General features: G+C 46.0%; 1 protein-coding gene across 9 annotated transcripts in view; it reads right to left on the bottom strand.

The window, feature by feature from the left end:
• LOC121582699 (disabled homolog 2-interacting protein-like) overlaps positions 1-23,746 on the bottom strand; it is a 203,612-nt gene that overhangs the window by 16,280 nt on the left and 163,586 nt on the right. For all 9 annotated transcript variants that reach the window (XM_041898714.1, XM_041898710.1, XM_041898709.1 and 6 more), the window contains 3 exons: positions 4,968-5,112; positions 744-888; positions 200-436 (listed from right to left, as the gene is read on the bottom strand). In XM_041898714.1, the coding sequence (XP_041754648.1) occupies positions 200-436; positions 744-888; positions 4,968-5,112 (527 nt within the window). The remainder of the gene's footprint in view (positions 1-199; positions 437-743; positions 889-4,967; positions 5,113-23,746) is intronic.

A 23,746-nucleotide genomic window follows, 5' to 3' on the forward strand; every position in this document is an offset into this window, starting at 1 on the left:
AGAGAGAGATACGCTGAGTATATAGAACACACATACTCTTTCTCAAACGCACAGGCACGCACGCACGCACACACGCACGCACGCACACACACACACACACACACACACACACACACACAGCACACAGACACACACACACACACACAGACACACACACACACTCAACACCAATTCACACACTCCATAAACACACACTCACTTGGCGAAGTTGGCCAGGTTCTGCGTGACCTTGGCGATGAGTGTGAGTGTGCGTGCGGTGCGGTCATCAGGGTACTCCTGCATCAGGTTGAAGAGAGACGGCGACATGATGGCTGGACACAGGAAACGCAGGAACAGAGACGCGCTGATCAGACGCTCGCTGATGTCCGGTCGCCCCCGGCTACTGCACTCCTGTCGCCACGATGCAAACACCTCCTTGAGTTCCCGTGGAAACACACTGCAGAGGGAGGGAGAAGAGGTGTTAACGGCAATATGTAGGTACACTTTCCACACACCTATTTTTTTCCGCACACCTATTTATTTTCACTCTCATACTACAGAGAGCTACAGAGAGCTATACTTTGTTGCTGTTTGAACAGTTGAATTTAAGTCATGCATAGTAACTATAGAACAGCTAACAGTAAGCGTTGAAAGCATTGGCGGAATGTTCACCAATGGCCATATAACTATGGTATGAATTTAACAACACATGGTAAAAACATATATTTTTGGTAATGCATTGTGTGTGGTGTCCCAGAATTTACCAGTAAGAGTTGATGATCTTGCAGAAGGCCAGCTCACAGCACATCTTCAGGTTGCTCTGATGCTCCTGCAGGTCATTGGATGAACACTTGGACGGGTCCACCTCACAGTTCTCATCTGACTCATACAACGCCTTGATAAACTCACCTATAACACAGGGAGAGAGCGACACAGTCAGACACTGACATTCAGTCAACTCACCTACAACACAGTGAGAGAGAGACACAGACAGACACTAACACTCAGTCAACTCACCTACAACACAGGGAGAGAGAGACAGACAGACACTAACATTCAGTCAACTCACCTACAACACAGGGAGAGAGAGACAGACAGACACTAACATTCAGTCAACTCACCTACAACACAGGGAGAGAGAGACACAGACAGACACTAACATTCAGTCAACTCACCTACAACACAGGGAGAGAGAGACAGACAGACACTAACATTCAGTCAACTCACCTACAACACAGTGAGAGAGAGACACAGACAGACACTAACACTCAGTCAACTCACCTACAACACAGGGAGAGAGAGACACAGACAGACACTAACATTCAGTCAACTCACCTACAACACAGGGAGAGAGAGACAGACAGACACTAACATTCAGTCAACTCACCTACAACACAGGGAGAGAGAGACACAGACAGACACTAACATTCAGTCAACTCACCTACAACACAGGGAGAGAGAGACACAGTCAGACACTAACATTCAGTCAACTCACCTACAACACAGGGAGAGAGAGACAGACAGACACTAACATTCAGTCAACTCACCTACAACACAGGGAGAGAGAGACAGACAGACACTAACATTCAGTCAACTCACCTACAACACAGGGAGAGAGAGACAGACAGACATTAACATTCAGTCAACTCACCTACAACACAGGGAGAGAGAGACAGACAGACACTAACATTCAGTCAACTCACCTACAACACAGGGAGAGAGAGACAGACAGACACTAACATTCAGTCAACTCACCTACAACACAGGGAGAGAGAGACAGACAGACACTAACATTCAGTCAACTCACCTACAACACAGGGAGAGAGAGACAGACAGACACTAACATTCAGTCAACTCACCTACAACACAGGGAGAGAGACAGACAGACACTAACATTCAGTCAACTCACCTACAACACAGGGAGAGAGAGACAGACAGACACTAACATTCAGTCAACTCACCTACAACACAGGGAGAGAGAGACAGACAGACACTACAGTCAACTCACCTACAACACAGGGAGAGAGAGACAGACAGACACTAACATTCAGTCAACTCACCTACAACACAGGGAGAGAGAGACAGACAGACACTAACATTCAGTCAACTCACCTACAACACAGGGAGAGAGAGACAGACAGACAGACACTAACATTCAATCAACTCACCTACAACACAGGGAGAGAGACACAGACAGACACTAACATTCAGTCAACTCACCTACAACACACACACACGTTTTGTTAATCTATCCTAATGGGGACCTAACATTTATTTCCATTCAAAATCCTATTTTCCCTAACCCTAAACCTTAACCCTTACCCTAACCCTAACGCTAACCCCTAACCCGGAACCTACCTCCTAACCCTAAACCTAACCACTGACCCCTTACCCTTACCTTAATTCTAACCCTAAACCTAAACCTAATTCTAACCCTAACCCTAAACCTAAGCCTAAAATAGCCTTTGTCCTCATGGGGATGTGGGACATTTTCCTTGTTTTACTATACTTGTGGGGACTTTTGGGGATATTTGGTCCACACAAGGATAGAAGAACCAACACACACACACATCACACACACACACACATAGACACACACAAGAGTTAAAAGCAAACAGTACAGCGTCATTATCATTATTAGCCGATGAGAGAACCAAAGGTGAATGAGTTTGTTGCTGGAGGTAGTTATAATAATTGTCCACTAGGAGGCTCTCTTTGCTGTTGTCCCTCAAGGACCTCTGCGATAGAAGGACAATGATGTCCGGCCTTTTAATTAAAGTGAGACTGAAACACTGAATGAATGACTGTGTCTCCATTCAAGACATCACACCATAACAGCATTCCATAAGCAAGACATCAACTTCAGACCATCACCAACTATCCTATGACAACAATAAGTCAACCAACCATAGGGACTAGGGTCATCCCAGGTAACACACCATGACTGATGACTGATGTTCATGTTCTCCATCTCAGTCAATGCACCAGACGATATAACGACAACATAAACAACGTTAGAACAACGCTCCATCAATATTCCACAAACCCTTCCCCTCTTCCTGTCAACTTTGTCCTTCCGATGTGAAGAGAGAGTGAGAGGTGAGAGATGAGAGAGAGGGAAAGAGAGATGAGAGATGAGAGAGAGCGAGAGGGGATGAGAGGATGTCTGACTTGCTGCTCTACCTGTCCATGTTAAGACTATAGAAATAATATCTTATCCTTAGTTTGACAGTGATAAGGCCTAATCATTTCCCCTGTACTGTTTGTCATTGAGATGATCAGAAAGGAAAAGTGCTTCTCTCTCTCTCTCTCTCTCTCTCTCTCTCTCTCTCTCTCTCTCTCTCTCTCTCTCTCTCTCCCCCTCTCCCTCTCCCTCTCCCTCTCCCTCTCCTTCTCTCTCCTCCTGGTCGTCCTTGTGTCGCCCCTTCATGGCAGACCAGACCGGAATCAGTCAATCTTCGGCAGCGACGAGGCGTTCTATTATTCACCCAGGCTTCAAAGCACATTAACTCCAAGAAAAACACACATGCATTATTCACTAAGGCTCCAATATATTCTTAACTCAACCCTGAGAGACAGACACATACACACATACACACACACAAAACATTGCTGCACAGATATTAGATCTATGCACAGAGAGAGAAATGAGAGTGGGAGGGGAAAGAGAGAGATGGAGAGAGAGAGATGGAGGGAATGGGAAATAGAGAGACAATTTGCAGGGAGGATGTGTGCTTTTCTGTAGATAAAACTGCTGCTGTGTACTTTTCTAAATCAGGCTGAATGAGGTAAATACATCAACATGCACCAGGCTTATAGCCAGGACCACAGCCAACACTAACAAAATACTGGACTAACCTTGGTCTTACCTTGTGGTAGAGAGAGAGAGAGAGAGAGAGAGAGAGAGAGAGAGAGAGAGAGAGAGAGAGAGAGAGAGAGAGAGAGAGAGAGAGAGAGAGAGAGAGAGAGAGAGAGAGAGAGAGAGAGAGAGAGAGAGAGAGAGAGAGAGAGAGAGAGAGAGAGAGAGAGAGAGAGAGACAAAAGAGAGAGAGGCCCTTAGTTCTGTATACACACCATGTCCAGTCTCTGGGGTCAGGGGCTAGGAATGTTGTGTCTACCAGCCCTGAGGCCTTCTCTGCCCTTTGACCTCCACTACAGCTCAATGACCTCTGATCTTTACTACAGCTCAGTAACCATGGCCTAATGACACAGAACAAGTTTTGATTGCTTACGATAACACATGTCTCTGTATTAAGCATGGATGGATGGAGAGAGAGTGGAAAAAGAGGATGGGTGGATGGACAGAGTGGAAAAAGAGGGCTGAGAGACAGAAAGACAGATAAAGAAAGAGAGAGAGAGTAATGTTTACTAATGTTTCCCTTGTTTATTTCCCTTTTGTTTATTGCCTATTCCATTTGCTTTGGCAATGTAAACATATGTTTCCCATGCCAATAAAGCCCTTTGAATTGAATTGAATTGAATTCAGAAAGAAGAGTCTACAGAGAGGCCAGTCAGTGTGAAGACTTCAAACCAGGCGTAAGAGATAAACAGTATTTATTGTATTTTTTCTCACCATCTTCCAGAGTGGGCTGTGCTGGAGGAAAATATCCCAGACTGGAGCAGTCATCTCTACAGCCCTGAATACAAAGACCATCTCTACCATATCTCCTCCCCTTCAGTACAGCAGATCCTATCACATCTCCTCTAACTACACTCACCAATTGCTTTATCTATCCTCTCCTATAGCCCAAGACACATAAAGGCTGGAGAATAAAGACAGGCAGACAGGCAGACAGATAGACAGACAGACAAACAGGCAGACAGACAGACAGACAGACAGGCAGGCAGGCAGGCAGGCAGACAGACAGGCAGACAGACAGGCAGACAGGCAGACAGGCAGGCAGACAGACAGACAGACAGACAGACAGACAGACAGACAGACAGACAGACAGACAGACAGACAGACAGACAGATACAGACAGACTCACCAAGTGCGTCCTGCAGGTACTTCTGCCCCACCAGTTTGAGGTACTCCTCTATAGCCTTGGTGGCCAGCGTGTTCTCTCTGAAGATCAGGTGCTCATTCTCCCCACACCGGTCCACCTCTGACATCATCAGGTCTGTCAGGAAGTCCTACAGCAAAACAGGAAGAGAAAACATGTTGAGATGAGACTACAGAAGACACTGCAACTCCTAACGACCGAAGCAATGTTGGGGATAAATGTATAAAAATAATGATTTTCAAGCAAGTTGCTATAATTTCTCAAACAAGCTAAGCAACATCAATAATATATCCTGCCTTAAACCACATAATAGTGTACTGTCGACTGAAAAATAAGTTAAAAATATAAACTACACTTATGTTAGTCATACATCTCATATCTCATCAGCATTCTGCACATGGTGAGTCTGGTTAATGTTGAAATAAACCTGACAGGAAACAGCGGGACATTTTTTCTGGTCCATTTCTATACCCATTAGCAGTGAAGTCAGAAAGTGAGACTGTGTGTGTGTGTGTGTGTGTGTGTGAGTGTGTCACAGTGCCAAGCCCAGCCCATAGTGGTGTGATTACTGCTTCACACTGTGATAATGGGTTGTCTCATTCCTCTGATGCAGGCATGGAGGAGTCTGTATTATCTAGGATAGACATGCAAGTACGCACACAGTAATGGCAATATGGAGATGTAATATTGAAATCAACTACAAAATCCCATTCAGGATTAACCAACCCACCCCAGGACAATGTTACTGGACAAGCAGAGGCACATGACCATGGGTGGGGGATGCCTAAATGGTTTGTGGTGCGTGCTTAGTCCCCTCCTGTACTCCCTGTTCACCCACGACTGCGTGGCCACGTACGACTCCAACACCATCATTAAGTTTGCTGACGACATGACGGTGGTAGGCCTGATCACCGACAACAATGAGGCAGCCTATAGAGAGGAGGTCAGAGACAACAACCTCTTCCACAACGTTGGCAAGACAAAGGAGCTGATCGTGGACTACAGGAAACAGAGGGCCGAGCACACCTCCAATCACATCGACGGGGCTGTAGTGGAGCGGGTCGAGAGCTTCAAGTTCCTCGGTGTCCACATCACTAAGGATCCATCATGGTCCACACACACCAACACAGTCGTGAAGAGGGCACGACAACGCCTCTTCCCCTCAGGAGGCTGAAAAGATTTGGCATTGGCCCTCAGATCCTCAAGAAGTTCTACAGCTGCACCATTGAGAGCATCTTGACTGGCTGCATCACCGCTTGGTATGGCAACTTATTGGCATTTGACCGCAAGGCGCTACAGAGGGTCATGCGTATGGCCAAGTACATCACTGGGGCCGAGCTCCCTGCCATCCAGGACCTCTATACCAGGCAGTGCCAGAGGAAGGCCCTAAAAATTGTCAAAGACTCCAGCCACCCGAGTAATAGACTGTTCTCTCTGCTATCGCACGGCAAGCGGTACCGGAACCAACAGGAACCTGAACAGCTTCTACCCCCAAGCCATAGGACTGCTAAATAGTTATCAAAATAGCCACCCGGACTACTTGCATTGACCCTTTTTGCTCTAACTTTTTATGACTCATCACATATGCTGCTGCTACTGTTAATTATCTATACTGTTACCTAGTAACTTTATTTCTAGTTATATGTACATATCTACCTCAATTACCTCGTACCCCTGCACATCGACTGGGTACTGGTAACCCATGTACAGTACGAGTCAAAGGTTTGGACACACCTACTCATTCAAGGGTTTTTCTTTATTTTTAACTATTTTTTACATTGTAGAATAATAGTGAAGACATCAAAACTATGAAATAACACATATGGAATCATGTAGTAATCAAAATAGTGTTAAACAAATCAAATCATATTTTATATTTGAGATTCTTCAAACAGCCACCCTTTGCCTTGATGACAGCCTTGCACACTCTTGGCATACTCTCATCCAGCTTCATGAGGTAGTCACCTGGAATGCATTTCAATTAACAGGTGTGCTTTGTTAAAAGTTAATTTGTGGAATTTCTTTCCTTCTTAATGCGTTTGAGCCAATCAGTTGTGCTGTGACAAGGTAGGGGTGGTATACAGAAGATAGCCCTATTTGGTAAAAGACCAAGTCCATATTATGGAAAGAACAGCTCAAATAAGCAAAGAGAAACGACAGTCCATAATTACTTTAAGACATGAAGGTCAGTCAATACCGAACATTTCAAGAACTTTGAAAGTTTCTTCAAGTGCAGTTGCAAAAACCATCAAGCGCTATGATGAAACTGGCTCTCATGAGGACCGCCACAGGAATAGAAGACCCAGAGTTACCTCTGCTGCAGAGGATAAGTTCATTACAGTTACCAGAGTGCGAAGAGCCTTGGCGTGACCCTGGACAACACCCTTGTTGTTCTCCGCTAACATCAAGGCGGTGACCCGATCCTGTAGGTTCATGCTCTACAACATTCGGAGAGTACGACACTGCCTTACACAGGAAGCGGCACAGGTCCTAATCCAGGCACTTGTCATCTCCCGTCTGGATTACTGCAACTCGCTGTTGGCTGGGCTCCCTGCCTGTGCCATTAAACCCCTACAACTCATCCAGAATGCCGCAGCCCGTCTGGTGTTCAACCTTCCCAAGTTCTCTCACATCACCCCGCTCCTCCACACACTACACTGGCTTCCAGTTGAAGCTTGCATCTGCTACAAGACCATGGTGCTTGCCTACGGAGCTGTGAGGGGAACGGCACCTCCGTACCTTCAGGCTCTGATCAGTCCCTACACCCAAACGAGGGCATTGCGTTCATCCACCTCTGGCCTGCTGGCTCCCCTACCTCTGCTGAAGCACAGTTCCCGCTCAGCCCAGTCAAAACTGTTCGCTGCTCTGGCACCCCAATGGTGGAACAAGCTCCCTCACGACGCCAGGACAGCGGAGTCACTCACCACCTTCCGGAGACATTTGAAACCCCACCTCTTTAAGGAACACCTGGGATAGGATAAAGTAATCCTTCTAACCCCCCCCTTATCCCACCCCACCAAAAAAATTAAAAAATGTGTTTTTGTAAAGTGGTTATCCCACTGGCTATAAGGTGAATGCACCAATTTGTAAGTCGCTCTGGATAAGAGCGTCTGCTAAATGACGTAAATGTAAATGTAAATGTTACCAGCCTCAGAAATTGCCGCCCAAATAAATGCTTCACAGAGTTCAGGTAACATACACATCTCAACATCAACTGTTCAGAGGAGACTGTGTGAATCAGGCCTTCATGGTCGAATTGCTGCAAAGAAACCACTACTAAAGGACACCAATAATAAGAAGAGACTTGCTTGGGCCAAGAAACATGAGCAATGGACATTAGACCAGTGGAAATTTGTCTGGAGTCCAAATTGAAGATTTTTGGTTCCAACCGCCGTGTCTTTGTGAGACGCGGTGTGGGTGAACGGATGATCTCCGCATGTGTATTTCCCACAGTAAATCATGGAGGAGGAGGTGTTATCGTGTGGGGGTGCTTTGCTGGTGACACTGTCTGTGATTTATTTAGAATTCAAGGCACACTTAATCAGCATGGCTACCACAGCATTCTGCAGCGATACGCCATCCCATCTGGTTTGGGCTTAGTGGGACTATCATTTGTTTTTCAACAGGACAATGATCCAACACACCTCCAGGCTGTGTAAGGGGTATTGTACCATGAAGGAGAGTGATGGAGTGCTGCATCAGATGACCTGGCCTCTACAATCCCCCGACCTCAACCCAATTGAGATGGTTTGGGATGAGTCGGACCGCAGAGTGAAGGAAAAGCAACCAACAAGTGCTCAGCATATGTTGGAAACCCTTCAAGACTGGTGGAAAAGCATTCCAGGTGAAGCTGGTTGAGAGAATGACAAGAGTGTGCAAAGCTGTCATCAAGGCAAAAGGTGTCTATTTGAATCTCAAATATAAAATATATTTTGGTTACTACATGATTCCATATGTGTTATTTCATACTTTTGATGTCTTCACTATTATTCTACAATGTAGAAAATAGTAAAAATTAAGAAAATCCCTGGAATGAGTAGGTGTGTCCAAACCTTTGACTGGTACTGTATATAGCCAAGTTATCATTACTCATTGTGTATTTATTATAACTTTTATTATTACATGTCATTTATTTTCTATTATTTCTCTATGTTATTTCTCTCTGCATTGTTGGGAAGGGCCCATAAGTAAGCATTTCACTGTTAGTCTACACCTGTTGATTACAAAGCACGTGACAAATACAATTTGATTTGATTGTTACTCAGTGTGAGTAAAACATATAGGAAGTAATGATACATCACCACTCTCTAAAAATGATCTTAACGTTAGACATGATTACAAGTTAGAATGAATATCTTGAAGTTTAGTCACTTTTTGTTCATGCTGGAAACAGAGCTGCAAAGTCCCTGGACATCTTGTTAACCAGAGCGGCCCAGCAGGGTGAGGAAAAGAGAGAAGAGACAGATATAGTGAGAGGAGAAGAAACCGTATGGTACCGTACTCTTTAAAGAACAGAGGAGAGAGAGAGAGAGAGAGAGAGAGAGAGAGAGAGAGAGAGAGAGATAGAGAGAAGAAGAGAGAGAGAGAGAAAGAGTGAGAGAGAGAAAAAGCGAATCAGAGAGAAATATGAGAAAGAGAGAGGGGGTTACTCAACTCAGACAGGTTCTGTCCTTCTAAGCCTGTTATCCCAGCTAATCAAAGCTTAGCAGCTGGAAGCCAATCAGAGATTGATGTGCAGCAATAAGATAGGCTTTCTGTTACCACACACACACACACACACGCGCACACACGCGCACACACACGCGCGTACACACGCAAGAGAGTGAAGCAAAAACTATGTGAAAGTGAAAACTCTCTTCCATTTGCTGAGCACAATAATATTCATATAATTCAGTTGGAACTGATGGTGAGTAAAACCAAGATCCACACAAACACACACATGCACACGTGCATGCACACACACACACACACACATACACACACACACGTGTAGCCTGAGGATACGTGACCTTTCCTGCGTGAATGGGCAGCCACCCGGCCCATCATTAGACTGGAGGTTCTTCTTCTCTTTTCTTTACACGGCAGAATATCAGCCCAATTATGATCTCTCCTCCAACCTCCACCCCTCTCTCTACATCTCTCCACCCCTCTCTCTCTCTGTCTCTCCATCTCTATCTCTCTCCCTCCTCTGTCTGCCCTCCACCCTTCTCTCTACATCTCTCCACCCCTCTCTCTCAGTCTCTCTCTCTATCTCTCTCTCCATCGCTATCAATTCAATTCAAAGGGGCTTTATTGTCTTGGAAATGTGTTTACATTGCCAAAGCAAGTCAAATAAACAATAAACAAAAGTGAGAAGACACAAAACCACAGCAACAAAAAATTATTTGAAATTAACAGTAAACATTGCACTCAAAAACGTTTCAAAAAGATAAAGACATTTCAAGTGTTATATTATCAGCTATGTACATTGTTTTAGCAATGTGCAAATAGTTGTAGTACGAATAGTAGGGGAAGAGAAATAAACAGATAAATATTGTTTGTTTGTGCTCCACCGGTTGGCCTTTTCTCATGGCAACGGGCCACAAATGTTGTTGCTGTGATTGCACACTGCGGTATTTCGCCTAACATTAGCTGGCGAGTTGCTATTAGCAACGGTTGCAACTAAAAACAATATCCTTTTAGCCAGCTACATTCGTTCGCAGCGACGCCGTTTTTCAAACAAAGTCAACACAGTAGCCATTGCTAGCCAGCCAACACTACCAGCAGGCTGTGGTAGCTAAATACAATATCTTTGTGCTAGCTACCCAACGTTTAATCGTTGCTGCGTTATGAAAGGTAAGCTTGGCTTCTTATATGGTGTTGAGTTAAGCTTAAACCATGTATTTAGATTGTAGGTAGGTATTGTAGTTTGGTATTATAGGTAGCTTACTCAGGTAGTTATTGAAGGTTATTGTAGGTAATTATTGTAGGTAAGGACTGTATTCGGCGGACTCCGGCGAAGCACGAGGCTAGCCTACCCACTACTTGGACCAACAAAGCTAGCTAGCTAGCGGGTAGCTACTGGTAACTTTTTGCAACTATGGTTAATTGTTTCCAATGTTATTTCATGCTTAAGAGTACCTGTGATTGAGCCAGCTAGCTGCTACCATTCAGCTGTTTTTCTAACCTCATCCGAGGCATTAACGTTAGGTGGTTGGTAGCTGCTGTACTTAATTACAGCTACTGATAATCAGTCTGCTGTAGTTTACAACAATTCTAATTTCTAAAGTGGAAGTTGGGAGAGTTTTACTCGGGTGGTTCAGTGAAACAATTATAGTTTCTGAGGTGGAAGTTGGGAGAGTTATATATATATATTTTTTTTGGTGAGGGAGGCCTGCTCTCTCCTTTCCCTGATGTTTAGTTCATTTCATCCCGATCTCCTCTGCATTATTGTAGCCATCTGCTGCAGCCTGTCAACTATGCCTCTGCCTATCCCTGTTCTCTCCTCTCCGCACAGGCTACACAAACGCCTCACACCGCGTGGCTGCTGCCTCTCTAACCTGGTGGTCCCTGCACGCACCACACACCTGGAGTTCCAGGTCTCAGGCAGCCTCTGGAACTGCCGTTCTGCCGCCAACAAGGCTGACTTCATCCCAGCCTATGCCACCCTCCAGTCCCTCGACTTCCTGGCACTGACGGAAACATGGATTACCACTGAAAACACTGCTACTCCTACTGCTCTCTCCTCGTCTGACCATGTGTTCTCGCATACCCGAGAGCATCTGGTCAGAGGGGTGGTGGCACAGGAATCCTCATCTCTCCCAAGTGGTCATTCTCAATTTTTTCCCCTAACCCATCTGTCTATCTCCTCATTTGAATTCCACGCTGTCACAGTCACTAGCCCATTTAAGCTTAATATCCTTGTCATCTATCGCCCTCCAGGTTCCCTTGGAGAGTTCATCAATGAGCTTGACGCCTTGATAAGCTCCTTTCCTGAGGATGGCTCACCCTTCACAGTCTTGGGGGATTTCAACCTCCCCACGTCTACATTTGACTCATTTCTCTCTGCCTCCTTCTTTCCACTCCTCTCCTCTTTTGACCTCACCCTCTCACCATCCCCCCCCCACTCACAAGGCAGGCAATACGCTTGACTTCATCTTTACTAGATGTTGCTCTTCTACTAATCTCACTGCAACTCCCCTCCATGTCTCCGACCACTACTTTGTATCCTTTTCTCTCTCGCTCTCCTCCAACACTACTCACTCTGCCCCTACACAGATGGTAACGCGCCGCCGTAACCTTCGCTCTCTCTCTCCCACTACTCTCTCCTCTTCCATCCTATCATCTCTTCCCTCTGCTCAATCCTTCTCCCTCCAATCTCCTGATTCTGCCTCCTCAACCCTCCTCTCCTCCCTTTCTGCATCCTTTGACTCCCTGTGTCCCCTATCCTCCCGGCCGGCTCGGTCCTCCCCTCCAGCTCTGTGGCTTGATGACTCATTGCGAGCTCACAGAACAGAGCTCCGGGCAGCTGAGCGGAAATGGAAGAAAACTAAACTCCCTGCCGACCTGGCATCTTTTCACTCCCTCCTCTCTACATTTTCTTCATCTGTTTCTGCTGCTAAGGCCACTTTCTACCACTCTAAATTCCAAGCATCTGCCTCTAACCCTAGGAAGCTCTTTGCCACATTCTCCTCACTGCTGAATCCCCCCCCCCCTCCTCCCTCTCTGTGGATGACTTTGTCAACCACTTTGAAAAGAAGGTTGACGACATCCGATCCTCGTTTGTTAAGTCTAATGACACTGCTGGTCCTGCTCACACTGCCCTACCCTATGCTTTGACTTCTTTCTCCCCTCTCTCTCCAGATAAAATCTTGCGACTAGTGACTGCAGGCCGCCCAACAACCTGCCCGCTTGACCCCATCCCCTCCTCTCTTCTCCAGACCATCTCCGGTGACCTTCTCCCCTACCTCACCTCGCTGATCAACTCATCCTTGACCGCTGGCCATGTCCCTTCCGTCTTCAAGAGAGCGAGAGTTGCACCCCTTCTCAAAAAACCAACACTCGATCCCACTGATGTCAACAACTACAGACCAGTATCCCTTCTTTCTTTTCTTTCCAAAACTATTGAGCGTGCCGTCTTTAGCCAACTCTCTTGCTATCTCTCTCAGAATGACCTTCTTGATCCAAACCAGTCAGGTTTCAGGACTGGTCATTCAACTGAGACTGCTCTTCTCTGTGTCACGGAGGCTCTCCGCACTGCTAAAGCTAACTCTCTCTCCTCTGCTCTTGTCCTTCTAGACCTGTCTGCTGCCTTTGATACAGTGAACCATCAGATCCTCCTCTCCACCCTCTCCGAGCTGGGCATCTCCGGCGCGGCTCACTCCTGGATTGCGTCCTACCTGACCGGTCGCTCCTACCAAGTGGCGTGGCGAGAAGCTGTCTCCGCACCACGTGCTCTCACCACTGGTGTCCCCCAGGGCTCAGTTCTAGGCCCTCTCCTTTTCTCCCTATACACCAAGTCACTTGGCTCTGTCATATCCTCACATGGCCTCTCCTATCATTGCTACGCTGACGATACACAACTAATCTTCTCCTTTCCCCCTTCTGATAACCAGGTGGCGAATCGCATCTCTGCATGTCTGGCCGACATATCAGTATGGATGACGGATCACCACCTCAAGCTGAACCCTGGCAAGACGGAGCTGCTCTTCCTCCCGGGAAGGACTGCCCGTTCCATGATCTCGCCATCACGGTTGACAACTCCGTTGTGTCCTCCTCCCAGAGTGCGAAGAGCCTTGGCGTGACCCTGGACAACACCCTGTCGTTCTCCGCCAACATCAAGGCGGTGACCCGATCCTGCAGGTTCATGCTCTACAACATTCGGAGAGTACGACCCTGCCTTACACAGGAAGCGGCACAGGTCCTAATCCAGGCACTTGTCATCTCCCGTCTGGATTACTGCAACTCGCTGTTGGCTGGGCCCCCTGCCTGTGCCATTAAACCCCTACAACTCATCCAGAATGCCGCAGCCCGTCTGGTGTTCAACCTTCCCAAGTTCTCTCACGTCACCCCCTCCTCCGCACACTCCACTGGCTTCCAGTTGAAGCTCGCATCCGTTACAAGACCATGGTGCTTGCCTATGGAGCAGTGAGGGGAACGGCACCTCCGTACCTTCAGGCTCTGATCAGTCCCTACACCCAGGCGAGGGCATTGCGTTCATCCACCTCTGGCCTGCTGGCTCCCTTCCTCTGCGGAAGCATAGTTCCCGCTCAGCCCAGTCAAAGCTGTTCGCTGCTCTGGCACCCCAATGGTGGAACAAGCTCCCTCACGACGCCAGGACAGCGGAGTCACTCACCACCTTCCGGAGACATTTGAAACCCCACCTCTTTAAGGAACACATGGGATAGGATAAAGTAATCCTTCTACCCCCCCCCCAAAAAAAAGTATAATTGTAAAGTGGTTATCCCACTGGCTATAGGGTGAATGCACCAATTTGTAGTCGCTCTGGATAAGAGCGTCTGCTAAATGACGTAAATGTGCCCTTGAGCAAGGCACTTAACCCTAATTGCTCCTGTAAGTCGCTCTGGATAAGAGCGTCTGCTAAATGACTAAAATGTAAAATGTAAAATGTAACAGATATGGGAGTTTATCAGTGTTTGATTTGTTTTCAAATTCTTTGTGGGTCTGTGTAATCTGTGGGAAATATGTATCTCTAATGTGGTCATACATTTGGTAGGAGGTTAGGAAGTGCAGCTCAGTTTCCACCTCATTTTGTGGGCAATGGGCACATAGCCTGCCTATGGCGTCCTCTCTCAATAGCAAGGCTATGCTCAATTAGTCTGTTCATAGTCAATAATTTTCTTAATTTTGGGTCAGTCATTCCTCACTCTCTACCCCACTCCCTCCCTTGCTCTCACTCTCCTCACCTTCGCCCCCCTCCCTCGCTTCAGTGCTAATAAGTAAAAGTGGAACACTTTCTATAGGGAGGAGGGAGGAAGGGAGGAAGGGAGGAAGTGAGGGAAGGAAGGAAGGGAGGAAGGGAGGAAGGGAGGGAAGGGAGGAAGGGAGGGAAGGGAGGGAAGGGAGGAAGGGAGGAAGGGAGGGAAGGGAGGGAAGGGAGGGAAGGGAGGAAGGGAGGGAAGGGAGGGAAGGGAGGGAAGGGAGGAAAAAGGGGATGGCTTGCTAGCCGAAGAACACCATCCCAACCGTGAAGCACAGGGGTGGCAGCATCATGTTGTGGGGGTGCTTTGCTGCAGGAGGGACTGGTGCACTTCACAAAATAGATGGCATCATGAGGAAGGAAAATTATGTGGATATATTGAAGCAACATCTCAAGACATCAGTCAGGAAGTTAAAGCTTGGTCGCAAATGGGTCTTCCAAATGGACAATGACCCCAAGCATACTTCCAAAGTTGTGGCAAAATGGCTTAAGGACAACAAAGTCAAGGTATTGGAGTGGCCATCACAAAGCCCTGACCTCAATCCTATAGAAAATGTGTGGGCAGAACTGAAAAAGCGTGTGCGAGCAAGGAGGCCTACAAACCTGACTCAGTTACACCAGCTCTGTCAGGAGGAATGGGCCAAAATTCACCCAGCTTATTGTGGGAAGCTTGTGGAAGGCTACCCAAAACGTTTGACCCAAGTTAAACTATATAAAGGCAATGCAACCAAATACTAATTGAGTGTATGTAAACTTCTGCCCCACTGGGAATGTGATGAAAGAAATAAAAGCTGAAATAAATCATTCTCTCTACTATTATTCTGACATTTCACATTCTTAAAATAAAGTGGTGATCTTAACTGACCTAAGACCGGGAATTTTTACTAGGATTAAATGTCAGGAATTGTGAAAAACTGAGTTTAAATGTATTTGGCTAAGGTGTATGTAAACTTCCAACTTCAACTGTAGCTACATGCACAGGAGCTGGATACAGAACAGATAGCTGAAGAAATCAGGACTTGGACATTGCCTGCGTCAGGTGTACATATTAAATACATCTAATTACAAAACATTAATAAAACATGGACAAACATCCACACACCGGGGGCGGCATGTAGCCTCGAGGTTAAGAGCGTTGGGACAGTAACCGAAAGGTCGCTGGTTCTAATCTCGGAGCCGGCAAGGTGAAAAATCAGTCTCTGTGCCCTTGAGGAAGGCGCTGGACAATGGTGACACTGGCCATGACCGCACTCCCTGCAGTTATCGCACACACGCACCCTATCTGTGATGTTATATGTGACTGTAAGGCAATGGGATGGACAGGGCTTTCTGAAAGAAACACATTTCCATTACACACTTGGACAAGTGTGTTACAGGACAAATAAAAGCACCCACACAAATAATAATTAATTATACACACAAAACTGAATAGACCTTAACACCCAAAACACATTCCGGTCCCGTGTTTGATTGGAGCATCACATTAAATGGTTATCCCAGGTAGGTACAGTACAGCCCACGAATGAGTCCCTCGCTAAGAAGAAGAGAAAAGATAATTCCTTGTGTTGATGCATGTAGATGTGTCTCTCTCTCTCTCTCTGTAAGGCGTTTCCATGGCAAAATGAGGCAGAGAAATGCAGGAGTGAGAGCCAACTAAAATGACCTTTCTCACCAGTTGCCTCAAATCAGCCTCATCTTAGGGATAATGTGGGGGGGAGGTGGAGAGAGAGAGAGAGAGAGAGAGAGAGATAGAGAGAGAGAGAGAGAGGGAGTGAGTGAGTGAGTGAGCGAGCGAGAGTCTTGGCATTTTCCTCCACCACGTCCACGCTCTTTAAATTGGCCTGTCCTTGTATGTGGTTGACCCTGTTTGATTATTCAATAGCTTTAGGGGAGGAGACACACTGGCGTGCATAGGGTTTAATAACGTACACCATCAACCCCCAAAGGCAAGACAGGAAGCCTTTCCAATAATGGAGTGAAGACAAGGACAATGGCGTTCTGGCTTTTGGGAATTGCAGTGATAACGCTATTGGACAACTGTAAAAATGGCTAGTAGGGTGTAGAAAACAGGGGGGATAAGAGAGGGGGTTGAGAAAAAAGAGATTACATCAACGATTCGTCCGATCAATAACCTTGGCTTAACAGCCCCGGGCTGGGATTGTAGGGGAGTGGACGAATCGTTGATGTAATCTCTTTTTTCTCAACCCCTCTCTTACCCCCCTTGTTTTCTACACCCCCCCTCCTCTATCCCCCCTCTCCTCTATCCCCCCTCTTTTCTCTCTCTCTCCCTCCAACCCCCCCCTCTTCCTCCCTCCCTCCATCCCTTATCTCCCTTCATCAACCCTCCCTTCCCTCTTCCTATCAATAGTTGGTGGAGGGCTTTCACCCAATGTCATCAGCTCCCTGCAGATATGGGGGGAGGTGTACCTTGGGGTGTACTGTATGTTTGCTGTTTTGTAAATGTGCATGGTGTGTGTGTGTGTGTGTGTGTGTGTGTGATTGTGTATTTGTTTCTTAGATATGGTGCCAGTTGTGACTTCTACGAAGGTATGGGTCATTAGGGCGGGTTTTTTCCCCTGCAGTCCGCTGCTGTTCCACTCCCCAGTTCCAGCTCTGACTGCAAGGTGAAACTCAAGCTGCCAATCAATGCAATCTGTCCCTCTTCCTCTCTCCTCTATCACTCCCAATTCTTCTCTCATCACTCCTTTATCTCTTTCCCGCGCACGACTCCAACACCATCATTAAGTTTGCCGATGACACGATGGTGGTTCGCCTGATCACCGTCGACGGTGAGACAGCCTATAGGGAGAAGGTCAGAGACCTGGCAGTGTGGTGCCAGGACAACAACTTCTCCCTCAACGTCAACAAGACAAAGAAGCTGATCGTGGACTACAGGAAATGGAGGGCCGAGCACGCCCCCATTCACATCGACGGGGCTGTAGGGGAGCGGGTCGAGAGCTTCAAGTTCCTCGGTGTCCACATCACTAAGGATTTATCATGGTCTAAACACACCAACACAGTCGTGAAGAGGGCACGACAACGCCTCTTCCCCCCAGGAGGCTGAAAAGATTTGGCATTGGCCCTCAGATCCTCAATAAGTTATACAGCTGCACCATTGAGAGCATCTTGACTGGCTGCATCACCGCTTGGTATGGCAACTTATTGGCATCCGACTGCAAGGCGCTACAGAGGGTAGTGCGTACGGCCCAGTACGTCACTGGGGCCGAGCTCCCTGCCATCCAGGACCACTATACCAGGCAGTGTCAGAGGAAGGCCCTAAAAATTCTCAAAGACTCCAGCCACCCTAGTCATAGACTGTTCTAGACCAAAATGCTCATGAACAGCTTCTACCCCCACGCCATAGGACTGCTGAACAGTTAATCAAATGGCTACCCGGACTATTTGCAATGACCCCCTTTTTTTATTGTACTGACTCTCCTTCACTGAACTCTACCCACACACTCACACATACTACACCAGGGATCATCAACTAGATTCAGCCATGGTCCTATTCTTTCTTGAGCTGATGGTCAGGGAGGCCGGAACATAATTACAAATAATTTGTAGACTGCAAATTGACTCTCAAGATAGCCCAAATGGATATAATACTTGACTAAAACATCACATACACTCACTGGCCAGTTTACTAGGTACACCCCATCTAGTACTGGGTCGGACCCCCCTTTGCATCCAGAACAGCCTGAATTATTTGGCGCGTTCGACAAGGTGTCAGAAACATTCCACAGGGATGTTGGTCCATGCTGACACGATAGCATCATGCAGTTGCTGCAGATAGGACGGCGGTAAATTCATGCTGCGAACAGCCCGTTCCATCTGTCATGCATGAAAAGGCCCAGGAGGGAGGCCGTTTCTGATATACTGGATCCGGCGCGCCTAGCACCGACGATCATACCATGCTCAAAGTCACTTATGTCACTCATTTCGCCCATTCTAACGTTCAATCGAACTGTAACTGAATGCCTCAATGCCTGTCTGCCTGCTTCATTTAGCAAGCCACGGCCACGGCCACATGACTCACTGGAGCGATTCATTTTCGTGTGTGTGTGTGTGTGGGGGGGTTATATACCTAATAACCTGGCAGGTGAGTGTATATCTCGCTATTATGCGTGGGAATACTTTGGAATACTAATCACCTGCGGATTTGGCCCGCGGGCCGCCAGATGGGGAAACCCTGTACTACACTGACACTCATATACACACACACACTACATACACACACACACACACACACACACACACACACACACACTTTCACACTCTTCACATACGCTGCTGCTACTCTGTTTATTATCTATCCTGATTTCCTAGTCACTTTTACCCCTACCTACATGTACATATCACCTCAACTACATTGTACCCCGGTACCGGTACACCTTGTATATCGCCTCGTTATTTTATTGTGTTACTATTTCTTACTTTTTAACTCTGCATTGTTGGGAAAGGGCTCGTAAGTAAGCATTTCACGATAAAGTCTACACCTGTTGTATTCGTATTGTATGTGACAAATAAAATGTGATTTGATTTGAACCTTACTCTTATCTCACTCACTATTAACAATAACAACTACAATCTTCCAGGCTTAGAGCTTAAACAAGAGCACTCCTAAAGACCCAGTAGCTGTCTGCCAAGAAAACCATCTTGTGCCCTGAGACACTGATTTGCAGGGTGTGTGTATATGTGTGTGAGAGATTTCACGAAGCAGCACATGGTTTGAAGCAATGAATCATACAGACTAGCAGTGCTGCTGCCCCACGAAGACCAAATTGAGCGCTGAGAGAGAAGAGGGGATGTTTTCACTTCATCTAATTAAATAATGAGAACTCTGCTGCTCGGGGCCCGACGCGGGGAAGAAGGGGAGAATGGAGGGATGGAGAGATAGAAGAGAGAGGGAGGGTGAATTTGTTATCCGATTGTCTGCTCCTATGGACGAAGTGCCACTTAATACTGTCCGTTAGTTTCGTTTACCTCCAGGAGCAGTAAAACAGAAACAATAACAACAGAAGAAGATGTTTCCTATACGCTGTGGCCATCTGAGCTCTATCCACCAAAAGTATAAATCGTTCCCAGAATCGTTCCCAGAAGTCCATGGGTCGTGATTGTGAATAGCCTCTACTACGAGACGAGGCGCCATCTTCCTCAGCGGCTGGAGAAGAGTACAATCAATACTCAGTTTAGACTAAGTCCTGCCACGAGAAGACATTTTCACCAACAGGAGAGTGAATGCTGAGAATGATGCTCTGGGCCACCCCAACACAATGAAGCCCTGTTGTTGTTGTTTTTTTGGTAGATCAGCTTAATATTGCAGATAGATTGTAACTTCCATCAATGTAATTGTCTGCATCACTTCCAATCCCCCATATGTTTTTTTTTTATATATACATATATACACACATACATACATATACATATATATATATACATACAGTGGGGGAACAAGTATTTGATACACTGCCGATTTTGCAGGTTTTCCTACTTACAAAGCATGTAGAGGTCTGTAACTTTTATCATAGGTACACTTCAACTGTGAGAGACGGAATCTAAAAAATCCAGAAAATCACATTGTATGATTTTTAAGTAATTCATTTGCATTTTATTGCATGACATAAGTATTGAGGATTTTTTATGAATTTATTTGCAAATTATGGTGGAAAATAAGTATTTGGTCAATAACAAAAGTTTCTCAATACTTTGTTATATACCCTTTGTTGGCAATGACACAGGTCAAACGTTTTCTGTAAGTCTTCACAAGGTTTTCACACACTGTTGCTGTTATTTTGGCCCATTCCTCCATGCAGATCTCCTCTAGAGCAGTGATGTTTTGGGGCTGTCGCTGGGCAACACGGACTTTCAACTCCCTCCAAAGATTTTCTATGGGGTTGAGATCTGGAGACTGGCTAGGCCACTCCAGGACCTTGAAATGCTTCTTACGAAGCCACTCCTTCGTTGCCCGGGCGGTGTGTTTGGGATCATTGTCATGCTGAAAGACCCAGCCACGTTTCATCTTCAATGCCCTTGCTGATGGAAGGAGGTTTTCACTCAAAATCTCACGATACATGGCCCCATTCATTCTTTCCTTTTCACGGATCAGTCGTCCTGGTCCCTTTGCAGAAAAACAGCCCCAAAGCATGATGTTTCCACCCCCATGCTTCACAGTAGGTATGATGTTCTTTAGATGCAACTCAGCATTCTTTGTCCTCCAATCATGACGAGTTGAGTTTTTACCAAAAAGTTATATTTTGGTTTCATCTGACCATATGACATTCTCCCAATCCTCTTCTGGATCATCCAAATGCACTCTAGCAAACTTCAGACGGGCCTGGACATGTACTGGCTTAAGCAGGGGGACACGTCTGGCACTGCAGGATTTGAGTCCCTGGCGGCGTAATGTGTTACTGATGGTAGGCTTTGTTACTTTGGTCCCAGCTCTCTGCAGGTCATTCACTAGGTCCCCCCGTGTGGTTCTGGGATTTCTGCTCACCGTTCTTGTGATGATTTTGACCCCACGGGGTGAGATCTTGCGTGGAGCCCCAGATCGAGGGAGATTATCAGTGGTCTTGTATGTCTTCCATTTCCTAATAATTGCTCCCACAGTTGATTTCTTCAAACCAAGCTGCTTACCTATTGCAGATTCAGTCTTCCCAGCTTGGTGCAGGTCTACCATTTTGTTTCTGGTGTCCTTTGAGAGCTCTTTGGTCTTGGCCATAGTGGAGTTTGGAGTGTGACTGTTTGAGGTTGTGGACAGGTGTCTTTTATACTGATAAGTTCAAACAGGTGCCATTAATACAGGTAACGAGTGGAGGACAGAGGAGCCTCTTAAAGAAGAAGTTACAGGTCTGTGAGAGCCAGAAATCTTGCTTGTTTGTAGATGACCAAATACTTATTTTCCACCATAATTTGCAATTAAATTCATTAAAAATCAATTTGTCTGTCATAGTTGACATGTACCTATGATGAAAATTACAGGCCTCTCTCATCTTTTTAAGTGGGAGAACTTGCACAATTGGTGGCTGACTAAATACTTTTTTCCCCACTGTACATACATACATACATACACATACATATCCTTAAAAAATATATATTCCCCTTTATTACTTTCCAACCCCGCCACCCTTTCCCCACTTGGAGTAAACTAGTGAACAACAACGCCTAGGCCTCTACTTCCAGCCCATACCCACTATCTACATTTTATGGACACAGTCAATTTTACAATAATTACATTTTGTTTGTTCTTTCTCCTGAACTTCCTCTACTCTCAACCTCTCCGATCATTTTCATGATGTCCATCCGGTTTGCTTCTATATGCCATATCTTTCTAACTGTGCTCCTTCACAAAAGCTCCCAACCTACAACCCATACACTTATTATGGACACAGTATGCTTACATTATTAGTTATCTTGTTATTGTTTGTTGTTAGTTGTTATTAGTCCCATCCTTCAATTCCATTCAACACCTCCCATCTATCTTTTAACACCATCCATATAGGATTTCTATTTGCCATTTATATTTCAACTGTACTGTGATGTCTTACAAAAGTTCTGAACCTTTCTATTCTCATTGTTTCTACAGATTGTGAATTGAAAATAAACATTTTTGCTAATAGTATTATTATGTTATTGATCGATTGACAATGACTTTTCAGATCACCCAGTAGTGCTATCTGCAGGGTTAGCTCCAGGTAAATATTGTAATCATTTAGCCATTCCTGGACCTGTGTCCAAAAACAAGCTACAAATGGACAGTACCAAAACAAATGATCTAATGATTCTGTCTCTTCGCAGCAAAATCTGCAGAGCTGGGAAGATTGAATCCCCCATATAAATAACATTCTATTGGTAAGCAAGAATTTTATATAATAATTTAAATTGAAAGATTCTAAGTTTTGAATCCGGTGTTGGCCCTGTTGTTGTTGTTGTTGTTTGTGTGGTGTGGCTAACACTGCTGCGTGAGTGCACTAACATGCTGGTTGGGACAGATACTGGAACAAGCTGCCTGAGGGAAGGGATGGAGAGAGGAATGAAGGGATGGAGAGAGGAATGAAGGGATGGAGAAAGGAATGAAGGGATGGAGAAAGGAATGAAGGGATGGAGAGAGGAATGAAGGGATGGAGAGAGGAATGAAGGGATGGAGAGATGAATGAAGGGATGGAGAGAGGAATGAAAGGATGGAGAGAGGAATGAAGGGATGGAGAAAGGAATGAAGGGATGGAGAGAGGAATGAAGGGATGGAGAGAGGAATGAAGGGATGGAGAGAGGAATGAAGGGATGGAGAGAGGAATGAAGGGATGGAGAAAGGAATGAAGGGATGGAGAAAGGAATGAAGGGATGGAGAGAGGAATGAAGGGATGGAGAGAGGAATGAAGGGATGGAGAGAGGAATGAAAGGATGGAGAGAGGAATGAAAGGATGGAGAGAAGCACTCTGACCTTGTGTTTCTAGAACATTCCTAACTCCTCGATAAAGCAATTACAAGTCCTCTTCCTCGTGCATAAACACAAAGGAATGACCTCCATCCACCCCTTTAATGTCTTGTGATGTGTGTGCGTGTTTGTGCGTCATCCCCTACAGCATTGCATGACTGCCGTGACAACCAAGATGTCTGGGTGGACGGCAATACTGAACCATCAATGGCATCCCCTAAGACTTTTCCTGGCCTTGGAATGCACTGATGCGTTAGAGAGAGAGAGAGAGGGAGAGAGAGGGAGAGAGAGGGAGAGAAGACAAAGATGAACAGAAAGAAAGAGCATCAGAAAGGGAGGGAGAGAGAGAGAGATAGAGTGGGAGCAAGAGATAGAGAGAAAGAGAAAGAGTGAGAGAGAGAGAGAGAG

This window comes from Coregonus clupeaformis, chromosome 15 (genome assembly GCF_020615455.1).
Source record: "Coregonus clupeaformis isolate EN_2021a chromosome 15, ASM2061545v1, whole genome shotgun sequence".
Classification (NCBI taxonomy): Eukaryota; Metazoa; Chordata; class Actinopteri; order Salmoniformes; family Salmonidae; genus Coregonus; species Coregonus clupeaformis.